At 46.7% G+C, this 13865-nt stretch overlaps 1 protein-coding gene across 1 annotated transcript in view; it reads right to left on the reverse strand.

Moving 5' to 3' along the window:
- Positions 1–709: 709 nt before the first annotated feature.
- commd10 (COMM domain containing 10) overlaps positions 710–13865 on the reverse strand; it is a 44375-nt gene continuing 31219 nt past the window's right edge. The window contains exons 6-7 of the mRNA XM_037482806.2: positions 2226–2285; positions 710–2112 (exon numbers count right to left, since the gene is read on the reverse strand). Coding sequence (XP_037338703.2) covers positions 2074–2112; positions 2226–2285 — 99 coding nt within the window. The 3' untranslated portion in view covers positions 710–2073. The remainder of the gene's footprint in view (positions 2113–2225; positions 2286–13865) is intronic.

Consider the following 13865-nt stretch of genomic DNA (forward strand, 5'->3'; position numbering starts at 1 on the left):
AGTCTCCTCACAAAGATCTTAATACACACACTTTTACTTACCTACATACGTGTGATCATTTTTATATTGAAACCAAGGCACAATTTAGTGCAAAAGGAAAGTACTTACAAACGTCTCTTTTCTTGCTGTAATATGCTACCGTTGAATATTTTTTTATATTTTTTTAATTATGTCTTAGAGGGTGGAAGTTGTAATTAGGGTTTGTAAGTTCACTTTTAAAAAGGCCGGGTGGAAGTGGGAGAGATTGTGTTGTTTGGTTTGGTCCTCGCTAAGTGCCAATTATCCAATCAACACAGCTTGCTACCTGCTCAGGTTGGACACTAAAAGCAGTCAAACCGCATTGGAAAGTAGCCTGTAATCACTCAGTTGAGTGAAGGACACGCTTTTGAAATAAAAATGAAGTTTGTGTATAATTTTTTAAGAAGTGCCTCATTTATACATAGATTAAATCTGTGTAATGGAATATTCCCTCTGATCTGTCCATCACCGCTGAGAGAAGCGGCCTAGATGTCCGTCTCCGGGACATTAAACTGGAATCTCCCCAGTGGGATCTGCTGCTGGATGTGGAACTCCAAAACCAAATAGCCAGGAGGCAAACCTGATCCGACCCACAAACCACCTCAAGCGGCTCCTTTTCAAATGCCTTAGCTCCTCTGGCTCAGGCCTAAACCCTGAGCCCAGGTCCCATCTCAGCCCGCTTTGAGTCACCAACTGTGGACGCTTGGAGCACTGGTGAAGTGGTAAGAAGGTAAATTGAGGGTTCGGCTTGCTGTTGCTCCTTTTGCCGTCTTCGTGAACGTGTCCGTGAGGTCTGGTGAGGTGACGACAATCATCAATTCAATCAATCAATCAAGGTAGTCTTTCAGCGTTTATTGGATGCAAAAAATCGACATGGCCTTAACTGATCTATGACATGCAGATACACGCAGGTAATGTGACCAACCGTCATCAACCCAGTAAAAGTCTTTTCAGACTCACCTCTTCTCTTTTAATCTTTACACCATTATATTTTTGTCTTTTTAGAGACAAGTAAATTAAGTAGATTTGTGGATTCATGCTGGCAAACCAGCCTGCTTTGAATTAGACCTGATGCATTTCCAAGTAAATGAAAATGAAAGAAGTATTGTACTAAGATAATTTAAGTAAATTTACACAGTGGGGGATAAGCAGACATAAGAGTAATTCTTTTTTTTAGAGATGTAAAATATTTAAGTAGCTGTAAAAGTAAGTAAAGCGCATTTTAGGTAGATATCTGATGCTGTGTGGTTTACTGAAGCTGCATGTGAGAACAACACCTGGGAGCTGAGATTCAGAATTATGCACACACACACACACACACACACACACACACACACACACACACACACACACACACACACACACACACACACACACACACACACACACACACACACACACACACACACACACACACACACACACACACACACACACACACACACACACACACACACACGTTTGCTGTGCCTCCCATCTGTGGAACCAGCAGTCCAGGTTGGTCTTAATGAGAAATAATGAGCCTTCCCTAAAGAACAACAGCTTGGATGGATTCACCTCCACTTCACAGTGGCACAGACACAAGTTCCTTGTCCAAGTCACTAAACCCATTTGTTTCAACTAAAAAAAAAACCCAAAGATTTCCTTCCAACACCTTTTAAAAATCACTGACTAATGTATCTAATTCACATCAAATATTATGGTCCTCGCTTCGGGTTGAAGAAAATGTCACAAAGAAATGTGGTTCCGTACGATGGCTAATGAGGAGGTGATTTACCCACCATCCCCTTAATGGAAATATAACAAAAGAAAAACGATTAGTAGAATCTAACCGGCCCTTTTCAGCACAGAGTGGCGTTAGTGGGAGCTCAAAGGGGAACCAAACTTCCTTTAAAGTTTGATCGATTTTTCAAATGAATCACAGAAAGAATGGAATTTCCAGACCTCCAACAGCTGGCATAGCTGTCTGTGAGAGAGAGAGAGAGAGAGAGAGAGAGAGAGAGAGTGTGTGTGTGTGTGTGTGTGTGTGTTGGGTTGGACAAAAAGCACCAGGCATCATGTCAGGGTATCCAATTGGCTTTGAACGGTTTCAAGCTGCAAGAAAGAAGAGAAAAGGTTAAGTGTTTGGGGAAAAAAAAAAGAAATACACAAAAGAAAACCGCACTGACACACACAAGATCATGCAATGACACAAATAAATAACGGACCTGGTTGTAGAAGTGGAGAAGCTCCTGGTGGTTGAAACCAAGGAAGACATTTTCCTGAACCTGGAGAGAGAGAGAGAAACATATGAGTAAAAAGCCCACCAATGACCTGTTCTGTGGGACTCCTTGAGCTTTATATAAAAACTTCATTATTTATTGCTGTCCTCTTGCTGCTGTGTACTACCCTCGCAACTCGTATCCATCAGTGTTTAAAAATACACCCGAGGCAACGTCACAGTCCGCAGACCCCCCCCCCCCCCCCCCCTCTGCTGCGTCACACGGTACGCAGCGCGATGACCAACGTGTTGTCCCACAAAGAACGCACGCAGCAACCTGCCAGAGCACGCCATGTAATGCAGAAGTGAATGTGTCCCCCCCCCCCCCCCCACCCCCCCACGCTACGTCCCCGCTAATTAAAAACACCCCGCAGTGATGCAAGGAAACGCACCAGCTAATGGGTTTCTGATTCTGATGCGTCGGCCCTGAGGAAAACCCGCTGCAGAGAAAGCGCCGCTTGTCCTTCGACGCCGTTGCGTGCCGACTCCGAGGTGCACCTGGTTGGTTCTCTCTCTCTCCTATCCGAAAAGACAGCGGGCTTCGCTAACCATCGGGGGGGCGGGGGGGGGGAAGGAGCCAAGAAACCGAGAGCAGCCCGGCCCGCTATCATCATTACCGTCGGGCCGAGCGACACGCGGGGCCTGACATGAGTGGGCCTAATGGAGAGACACTTTATTGCACCCATCATTGGAGAAAAGAGCTGCAATATGCGAAAGGCATTCTGGGTAACACAGAGTAGGGGGTGGGGGCCCCCGCGTCTTGTAGCCGACTGAAGTGCACTCTGCGGCCCGGGAGGAGAACGCGGCGAGGCCGAGGCGAAGGGACGCCAACAAATGACAGGAATCTGCGCTGAGAGACGCTAAAAGCACGAGCTGTCTGACTGTACACCCCCCCCCCCCCCCCACCCCCCTTGTGCTGCTTAGAGACCAAATAGGGCTTAAGGGCTTTAAACTACATGCAACTGGCTGGCTGGCTGGGGGGGGGGGGTGAGGGTGGGGGGGGGGGGGGGGGGGGGGGATGTCACAGCAAATTAATGGCAGAGATGTCAATTAGAAGCAACGTTGAAAGGCGAGAGATGTCGGCACACAGAAGGAGGAGGATGTAGGACAGGAGGCAGGTAATCAAACCACTCATGGAAGTATTGAGCGACGCAAAGAGGGCGTCGCCTCTCACTGCAAACCAAAACAAGGGACCCTCAGGAAACCACGGCATTTGAAATACAAATTCGGGGAGAGATGAACACACACACACACTTGGCGACCGCATCCTAACGAGGTCAATCCGGCGCTGCATAATCAGCTGTCGGGGTTTCGGCTGCCTTCGGTGTGCTCGGGTCAGATCCACCAGCCGAGTTGAAGGGAGAAACAAACGTCAGCTCACCGGGGGGTCTGAAGAGGAGATGAGACGGGGGGGGGCACCCGTCTATGCAGTGTTGGAAGTATGATGTCAATCAAAACAAAGCTGTAATGGAGACATCCCACCCGACGGTAACACCTGATTTCCACACGGTGTGTGTGTGTTTGTGTGCGTTTGAGAAACGATGAAACGTGGTTTTGTCTTGGGAACATATGCACAAGTGTGTGTGTGTGTGTGTGTGTGTGTGTGTTTGGCCCATCCCATTGCTCCTCAGGGTTGAGATTTTACCAGGCAGTTACCCAACAAGGCTCTGACAGATCTAGGCTAAGACTAATGGGGATAGAATGCATCATCCTCATCATCACAGCCCTAGACCTACAGAACGCACACACACACACACACACACGCACACACACACACACACACACACACACACACGTCTCATCTGACTCTGTGCCAAATTCCTGTGTGTCAAGATGCAGAAAACAGGATGAACTCATGAAGATAATGATAAATTGACTTGCACCTGGTGTTCCATATGCTGGAGAGCATTATTGCGATATAGGCTACACACTGGATGATAGAATACACTGACTAAAGGGAAACAAGATCAACTAAACCCCATCAACTCATTTCTACCAGATATCCTCCCAGGTGTTAACTTAAATGCCAAAACGGGGGGAGCCCACGTATTCCTGTACGAGCCCAAGAAGCTTCCCACATGAGAACGAGCCAACAAAGGCACCGAGGGCCGGTCGTGGAAGAAGCTCCATACAGATCACAGCTCAGGCCCTCAGGTTACCGCAATGTCAAGCATGTCTGGTTACCTGCAAACTGTAGCTTTCCCTTTGTTCCTGTCAGTAATAATAATAAAATCATCATATCGGTGAGTTAGTTTGAGTCAGCCAACCCGTTCCAAACAGACTTTTAAACCTATTGTGGCAAAAGTTTAACAAAGTCTGAAAAACGTTCCACTGTTGGTGACCTATATTCCCTGGAGTTGTGTAATAAAAGTCATATTGCAACACAATTTAGATGCATCGTACCCTAAAGGTGTCATTTCAGGCTCACAAAAAGGGGCAAACACTGAAATAACAGAGACGGACAGCATTTATCTTACTTTAAAAAGGAGGATGACGGATCTGGAGTTCTCATCTTTTTGTTTATCATCAGAATACATTCCCATCAATTAAAAAAAAATAAAGTTTCTTTTTTATTTCCAGATTCAGCAACATATTAATACTAGAAACACAAATGATGGCCAAGAGTACATTAATGTATTAAACTTTTTTAGATCACACGTTCAACAAGCTGCGCTTTTAACCCATCGAGTGGTTCCTGGTGTCAGTGGTGTCAGTTTATATAAGACCACATGTGCAGGGCATGGCGCGCTGGTATTTTCATACCACACGAAATGAACGCGGCTCGCTGGATGCACAAATCCACTCCATCAATTATTTGCCTCGGTGGAATAAAGAAAATCTCGGATTTGATATACTTGTCAGAGCAGTTTTTTTTCTCGGCCCCTGAGTGCTTTAAAGGCAAGTAAGAAACTAAAAAAAAAAAAAACCAGGAAAGGGGAATAAAAATGAGTGGAGTAAAAGATGACAGGAGGGGGGGTGGGGAGGTGGGGGGGGGGGGGGTTGACAAAAGCAGTGAGTTGAGTGGAGGGAGAGGTAGAAGAGAGATGAGCGGCAAAGTGAAAGATGAAGGAAATGGGGAGCTTAAGCAAAGGAATGAGGAAAAGTGTCATCGACCCAAAGGAGCTTTCATTGGAACAAACAAGCCAACGCATCTCAAACAACACGCTGTAAAGAATTCTGTCGAACCTGATATCACGATGACAACAAAGCCGTCTGTAAATTCACAGAGGGGGGGGGGGGGGGGGGGGAGAGAAAGCAAGATGCCCGATAGCAGACGGCGCCCCGGAGGAGGGACGTGAGAGTCACGCTGTGCGTGCTCGGCTGCAGGAGTTCACTCCGCCGAACGCAGGTGAACTGGTTTGGAAAGGTGCGTGGACGGGAAGGCTGCGAGGATCAGCGCCTGAGAGCTCCAGAAACCAAAGTCTTTCATCTGGTTACATCTGAGGACGCGTTTATCCTCGCTGAAGAACGTCATCTTTATATTCTCTGGCTCTCTCTCTCGCTCTTGATTCTACGCCTTTGATTTCTCTCTTTATATATCGTCCTCACTGTCTCTTTTATAAACCCCTTTTTTTCCTTTTCTTTTTCCTGTAAAAAAACAAAACATTTTATGGCTTCTAATCTGAAAAAGCATATGGAAACAAAGGTTTGCTTATTAGCGTGAATGCATGTAGCAGACTGTCGTTGGCACGAGGTCTGAGAAGTAAAGTGTTTTTAAAGATCTGTGGGGGGGCGACTCCTCTGGTTCTATGGAAGTCTACGAGAAAACATTGTAAACATACGTTTAATGTCTCAATCCCAAGTTCAAAACAGCATGGTGTTCATTTAGTAAACGATGGTCCATTTCTTTGTTGTTTTTCTTGACTGAAAAATTGTCCGTGGGTGTGTGTTTTTGTCGAAACTCCTTTAAAGTGTGTGTTCAGTTCATTTCTGGCTGCACAAATGTGTCAAGTGTTCACATGTTTGCTGTTGAAGCCATCTTTTAAACTACTAAATGTCCTGAAAATGCCACGTGCTGCCTTGGTGTCAGCGTGATGCTTTTAGGTAGCAATCGGGAGGTAGAAAAACACTCGACACATTAACAAGTGGTGCTGAAACATCCTGCAACGTTTCCCATACCATTATAACAGCGGGGCGCCCCCCCCCCCCGGAAAAAGCGCGTGGAAAGGCGATTCCACTACAACACGTGTGCGTACACAGGTACCAGCGGACATACATCCGCACAGCAACCCCCCCCAACCCCCCCCGCCAGCCGAACCCCCGCCCTCCAGAAGCCGTAAACCTAAGGGAAACGCTGATCCCGTATATTTACAAATGGCCATTTATTGTTGGTAATATTAAGAGCTTATTCCAACATTGGGCCTTCTCGTGCCAGGGCCCCTGCCAGGGAAGGGATAACTGGTACATGGATGACTAACCCCATCAGCTTCCCACCCTGCACACACTGACAGGTTTGGCCTTTCAGCAAAGAGACACGTGCTATTCCTCCTCCGCGCGTTGTGGACGACCTGGAGCCCGTCACCGCATCCAGAAATGATGTCATGTTCACACAAGGTCTTGATAAACAAAAGAAAAGAAAAAAAACAGCACCGCACCATGTGCTGTTAGTAATTAAACAAAGTGTTCATTTAGCTTCTACGCCTCGCTAAACGGCAGAAATGCTGGCAAAATATGCATCGATTTCAGCAGCAAATAAAATGGAGCTGAGACTTATGCCACCCCCCAACCAGCAGTAAGCGGCAAGGAGTGCACAAGATGGGTTGAGAGATTCATCCCCGTGTGACTAAAACTAATAAATATGAGCCCCGTTTAAATGTTCATAATAAAACCCCATCATCTTGCTTCCTCTGCTCATCTCAGCACACCAGCAGCGCGGCATCAACTCAGCGCCTCGGAACGAGCAGCCGTTGACGTCTGCGCCGCAGGGCCGCTGTGACTCTGCTTCGTTACTTGACTCCCGTGGCTGTGAGCTCCTCGACGGTCGCTCTCTCGTCGGCCCGGTCGCCGACTTTTGCCCGACGGAGACGAGAGAAAACCTCGACAGTGAGAGAGAGAGAGAGAGAGAGAGAGAGAGAGAGAGAGAGAGAGAGAGAGAGAGAGAGAGCACAGGCTGAGCAAACCCCTTCGTGCCTCCTCACGCTCATAAGAACACACTTTTACTTCTTCTACTTCCTGGCTGCTTGACTGCAATTCATACACACACACACACACACACACACACACACACACACACTTTGTTTATTTGGCCTTTACCACATACCTGCAATAATTCATAACAAAACGAGCCGTTGCCACGGGTACGCGTGCTTTTACGAGAGCCAAATGACGTGCTGGGTGTATCTCTCTATCTGGTCTATCAACGGGGCTGACGGCCCCCCCGTCTGTCCGCCTGTCAGTCTGTTGGACCGCGGCAACCCGTAAAATATGTGTCATTACCGCTTGTCGGTTGGCTTACGACGCGCGCGCATCCTGCCCTGCGTCCCCCGCGCCAGCGTTCATTCCTGCCTCAGCTGCACTCTGGCATCTTGCCGAGGGACGACGGGTGGCGTTTGCGCCGTGAAGACGCGAGGACGGGTTTGTCTCCAAGATTCTCATTGACGAAAGAAAAAACACACCCTCCCCGAGTTGAAGAGAGATCAACTTGTTTTTACCAACTCAAATCGTTGTGCCCTTTTGGTTCCAAGTTAAGTTACTAACCAAGAGAGCCCACACGTGTGGAAAATGTGTGTATCGCAGAAGAGTGTTTGGTGTGCTTGACGATGCACGCGATCGCGTCTGTGTGTGTTTGTTCAGCTGTCGCTGAAATGGGTTTGCCCGACAGCCGCAGCTGCGCCGTCAACACACCCTTCTAATGTCTCGGTAAAGATGTTTTCTTGTCTCGTTCCAGGGCTACAGGTGCGATGCCTCCGCCTGTCCGTCTGCCTCTGACTCGTCAGCACCGTGGAGGTTCGTAGCCACCTGGAGGTGGCAGGGAGGCACCGGGGGGGACCCGAAAGCGTGTGGTTATAGGCGCGCGGAAACACGCTCACTGTTACACGTCTAATGCACACAAACAGCTAGTGGATGGCATATTAAGGCGATTACAGTGCGGTGACTACTGACCCTCACCCCGATGATCAAAAAATAACACAATCTATTAGCGGCATTAACTCAGTCTCTGCTGGGTGTTTGTCCCCTTTGCAAGTCATCTGACAGGCTATTACGAGAGTACACACACTGTGAAGAATTGGCATCTAAGGGGTCGGTCGTGGGTGTAATGAGACTCCTTCTGAAACTTTTGTGTTTCCAATAAAACTTCCACTGGGCACTGCGAGTCAAGGAGGAGCAAAGGATTGTGCTATTTCACCCCCGATTAGAAGTGTGGGATTGAATTGATTTAAAAAAAAAAAAAAAAACATGTCTTTCCATTTTTCTTGTGAGTTCTAACCATTTCACACAAGCAGAAAACCTACATAGAAAAGAAATATGGAAATCTACATTTGCATATTTTTCCATAAGCAAATTTAAAGGAATACTTTATCCACGAAATTACCAATTTGCATTTGAATTACGCAGCCAGTTTTACCTTGAATCTTTGAAAAAAACCTTGTTTTCTTCTCAATCCTCCACAATGAACAACGAATTAATTAACAAGGAAAGTTCTTGATGAATTTAAATGGGGGCAGCAAAACTGTATCAAAACATCTGCTTACAAATTCTGTGCTGTTGTTACCATCCTTATTCTTTGATTATCTGGTAGCGTGGGCTGAGTCACTGATACACAACCAGCGGGTTTGGGGTTGAAGCACACTTTTAATCTACCCGAAGAAGATCACAAGATAGAAGAAGCCCTACGCGAGCTGAATGGAGCCTGAGGTGAGATTGTTTTGTCAATTTCCAGAATGTTTTTTTCTCCCCCCCCCCCCCCCCCCCCCAGAGATCAGCCCTCTACATTTAACTGTAAGTACGGGCAGAGAGAGAAACTGCGACAACCAGAGATTCACAATCAAAGGGTGACTTACTCCAAAAGCCGTGGAGGAGTGAAGACTATATTTTCTCTGCATGGATCTCTTCCCACGTGTGACTGACACAACGAACCCTTGATTTCATTCAGGAAAACGGGGCGCTTGATGTTTTTGTTGTGTGTCACATTATGCTACGAACCCTCGGTGCACGGCAGCTGATCAACTCTATCGCCCCAAGTGCAGCGTGTTTTCCCTTTGAGGGGTAAAACGTATCGCTGAACAACATCGTTGCCCCCGACGCTGGATTATCATCTTCAATGGCCTGTAACTTTTGCCCCAAGACACCCACACACACACACACACACAGGCCGTAGGAGCCACAAAGGCATTGTGCATTGGTGCTGAGAGGGGGGGGTGGGGGGGTGGGGGGGGCAGCACGGACCGGCGGTACCCACATCCCCAGCAGCGCCCTGCAGCCGTCGCACAGTGACAGACACCGAAACCTCGAAACGTCAGCCGTTCCCTAAAAAGCCTGTCGACTGCAACACATAAGAGCTGTCAAGCCCAGACACTGGGAGCTGTCAATCACCTCGGGTATTTATACCAGAAATGAGCGCCGACAAATATGTGAGCACACACACACACACACACACACACGCATACACACATCTCCCAAATATAATAAGGGAAGGGATGAAAAGATGTTTTCCAAACCTCTCTCTGACTTGCTACGACATGATGGAAAACCCTCTTTGTACGGCAAGGGGCCCACGTGTCACTCGGTCCTTCTAATTTCAACCATTAGGGGAAAACACTGGGGATCAAACAGGCCTGCTACATTTAATCCGTCTGAATATTTACACCTCTGAACACTGGTTGCTTTTTTTCCGGCGGGCCTTTTGATATTGCTGACTCTATCTCAACTGTGAAAGCTGCAGGAGTAAATAGCAGCAAAGAGGATGGGGCTGTAGGGGAGAACGGGTGGGAACTTTGACAACAATCAAAAGAAAGTCAAGGCGGGCAAAAACAAACAAAACAAACCAGGCTTTTGCTTGTTTTTGTGTGGCGACGGGCTGAAAGGAGGCAGCAGGTTTCAGGCCTGACAGGTTGAATTCCTGAAAACAAACACAAACACACACACACACACACACACACTCCTAAGGCTGCACATGTTCTGTCCACTCGTGGGCACGTATATACACAGTTATATGTTATACGTATCATAGGCCCACACATCCCACACACCCAACCACACAAATAACCACACACACACACAGGTAATTGGCAAGCTATGCACGCACACAGTCAAGAGAAAGTCTTTATACTAGATGGGATTTTTGTTCAGTTCTAAAAGTAATTTAGCTCTAGTATAAAAGCGGTTCATTTCAAATGATAATAGGTTGTTTGGTTAGGATTACATTTGTTTCACAGTCTGGATGTCAAACCATTTATTTTGTTATATATTCATTTTTTGTTAAATTCATTTGAGCACAAAGCATATTCATTCATTTAGCCAACTATATAAACAATATATACATTCATTTAAGTATGATGTTTAACTATTTTATTATTTGTGCTCAATAAATGTGGTCCTCTATCTTACTTTTAGCTAACAATGTTTTGCCCACGGATCAATATATACATACATTTGAGCTAAATAATTACAACTATTTCAACAATACATCCGTTGCTAGTAGCAATTTAACCCATGTTAAAGGTTCAGTCATTAATTTAAGGTGACTATTTTAATTTCTCTGTTCACTTGCTAATTAGTTTTCATGTACTCTCAATTCCAACATGTGATGTTAATTAGTCTTAACTGGTTATTGCACATGTAGACCTATAATTAAAAGTTGAGCTTCATAATCTTACAAAGACATACACATTAATGGCTCCTGTCCCACACACACACACACACGTGTCCATGTCTCTTGCTGTTGTGGGTGCTTCTCCCTGTCCCTCTCCTATCGAGTCCCCATCTCTTGTGGGAAAGACGCGTCATCCTCTCTCGATGTTTTATTCCTTTTCTTCATCTCTGTAACTTTGCCTGTGTCTCCCCTCGCATTAAGTGACGCCTTGTTATGAACACCCCCTCAGTGAGCTGTCCAGTGGAGTGACATTTATTAAGAGTCGGCTATGCCTGCATTCTCCCTGCCTCTCTCTCAGCATCCCCACATGAATGCAGAGAACCAATTAGGTGAGGAACAGGGCTCATGTCTACATGCTCAGAGAGGAGAGGCCACAAACACCTAAACAAATACAGCGGACAGATGGGGGGGGGGGGGTGGAGGAGAGGAGAGAGTGGTTTCCCTGTAACAGCGTAGCTACTGAAAAGAAGCTCCTCTTAAGGAAACATGCATGTTTTGACACTGGACACACTGCATAAAATCTGATAGGAAATGCGGTTGAAGACAAAGATTTAGTTCATTTACCTCATTTTGACTGAGCTGATTTCTCTAGCCAGGGAGCCGCCATGTTGGATTGACGTTTTCAGGCGCTCGACTTATAAGAAAGTAAGACAGTGTCCCAGCAGCGAATCGCCGCGCCTTACGTTGCTAAAAGAAGGCCACGACATCACTGACTCGACATCGCCGGCGCCTTTTCCGCTGTTGGAATGGAAAGAAATTGCTGCGACAGCAAAGGGTGTCACGCTGCAATTGATTAGAGCTGCAATCTACTCAGTAAATCATCTTAACTTGGTTGTGCTCAGCACGCGGCGCCCTAATTCAAGGCATTCATCACACTTTTGACACCCCACACAGTCAAATTGTGCCGCAAACTCTCACACAGCTATGATGAGGCTTGACATCTCGGAGCAGCAGCAGGAGGAGGAGGAGGAGGAGGAGGAGGATGAAGCTACCGGGGCTAAACAAATAACATCCTCGTGCCGGGCTTAATAGGACAGTGGTTATTTTGCCTATTGGTCACACGGCTTAAGTCACCTGTGTCCTCTCGGTGCAGTTTGAGTGCGTGTCTGTGTCTGTGTGTGTGTGTGTGTGTTTATGTGTGTGCCTGCCCATAATTTGGTTGTGTGCATGTGTTGTCCATCCACCTCCGCAATTAGAATCCACCACATCCTGTGTTGTGGTTGGGGACAATGGGGACATAACTTGGCTTCCACCGGAGAGAGCACCGCTCCCACATCCGCCTCTCGAAGCTTCACATGCTGAGCAGCGACGCACAGTACAATACAAACATGATCATGATGATGATGATGATGATGATATGATGATGATCAACATGTGAGGAATCCATTCATAGATGAATCATTTGGAGGGGACAAGAGGACAGTGAGAATGCGTCTCTGCTTTTCATTCATAAGCCTCCGTTCTGGTGAGAGCTCCGTGTCGACTCACCACAGAACTCGCTTAGTATGTTGCATCCGGTACGAAAGGCTACCGTGTGCAGCACGGGAGGTCTGCTGCATGCAATAGGGGAGAAACTGCTTAGCTAAACATGCCACTCAGCCATTACATTGTTAAAAATGGTACTAGAGCCATAAATGTAAAAACTACAGTTGATTTACTACTGAGTGATGGTAAGCATGTGTGCAAAACAAGTATCCCAGAAAATTAGAAGCAGATGAAATTTGAAATGTATATATATATATATATATATATATATATATATAAATATTTCAAATCTACTCTATATAAAGTTTTTTTTTTTTTTTTTTTTGGTGAATATAAATCACGCAAACCCCCCCGCATCACCCAGCGGCTTTGCAGTTTGGAGTAGGGGCTCACGGCAAGGCACGGGCCGGCGCATGCCACTCCCGACTCCCCAGCCCTGTGGGCCTCCGACCCCTAAGTGCGCAGCTAGCTAGCGCTCCAGCCTAAGGCCGCGTGGACCCGAGGCCCGTCAGGCTTGAGGCTAGTCCATGAGGTCCCATGTGTCACGAGACTGCGCACCCACATGAAACCTCATGTGTTTTGCCCCCGTTGAGGGACTGTTTATCTCCCTTCCTCTTTTGTTCCAGTGGGCCTCTAATCCGCCAGTATGAATAAAAATAAATACAAATTATCAAAACGGACTTAAAAAAAATAAAGTCATATATAAAATAGACCTCTTTGCAGCAGACCTTTTGACTGGTTGTAGCAGGAAAGACACACTAGCATAATAGTACGAGTGCCAGTCCATTAAGGTCCAACATAAGGATCCGGATGGTTACACCAGGTTGTGTCAAGGTTAACTCAAACGGTCCGCTGTGAAAACCATCCAAAGGTATGTGCAGATTACAGTGTGTGATGAAAGGTAACACGGACACAAAGGAAGAGTCAGTCAATCAGTCAGACTGCGCGCAGCGGTGCTGAGTCTGAGGGAACAGGGCGGCCTTTACCAGAGGGGTCATTCGTCAGGTCGTTAGGTTTCCAAGTTAATGAAATAATAGAATAATAAAGAATCTCTCTGTACCGTCCAACACAGAGGGTGGTTGTTTCCTGTGTGAAGTGTCCTCTTTCACCCCCAACTGCCCCCACACCACACACACACACACACACACAAACGCACTCTTTTTGTCTCAGTGTCTGTCCTTTTCTTGTACACACACACACACACAGCTGACCATCTGTAGGTGGGCAAGGGTGGGATTTTCACACGCCTCGCTCCCCAGAGCCCATTCAGTACAGTACGCAGCATGGCAG

This window comes from Pungitius pungitius, chromosome 5 (assembly GCF_949316345.1).
Source record: "Pungitius pungitius chromosome 5, fPunPun2.1, whole genome shotgun sequence".
Lineage (NCBI taxonomy): Eukaryota > Metazoa > Chordata > Actinopteri > Perciformes > Gasterosteidae > Pungitius > Pungitius pungitius.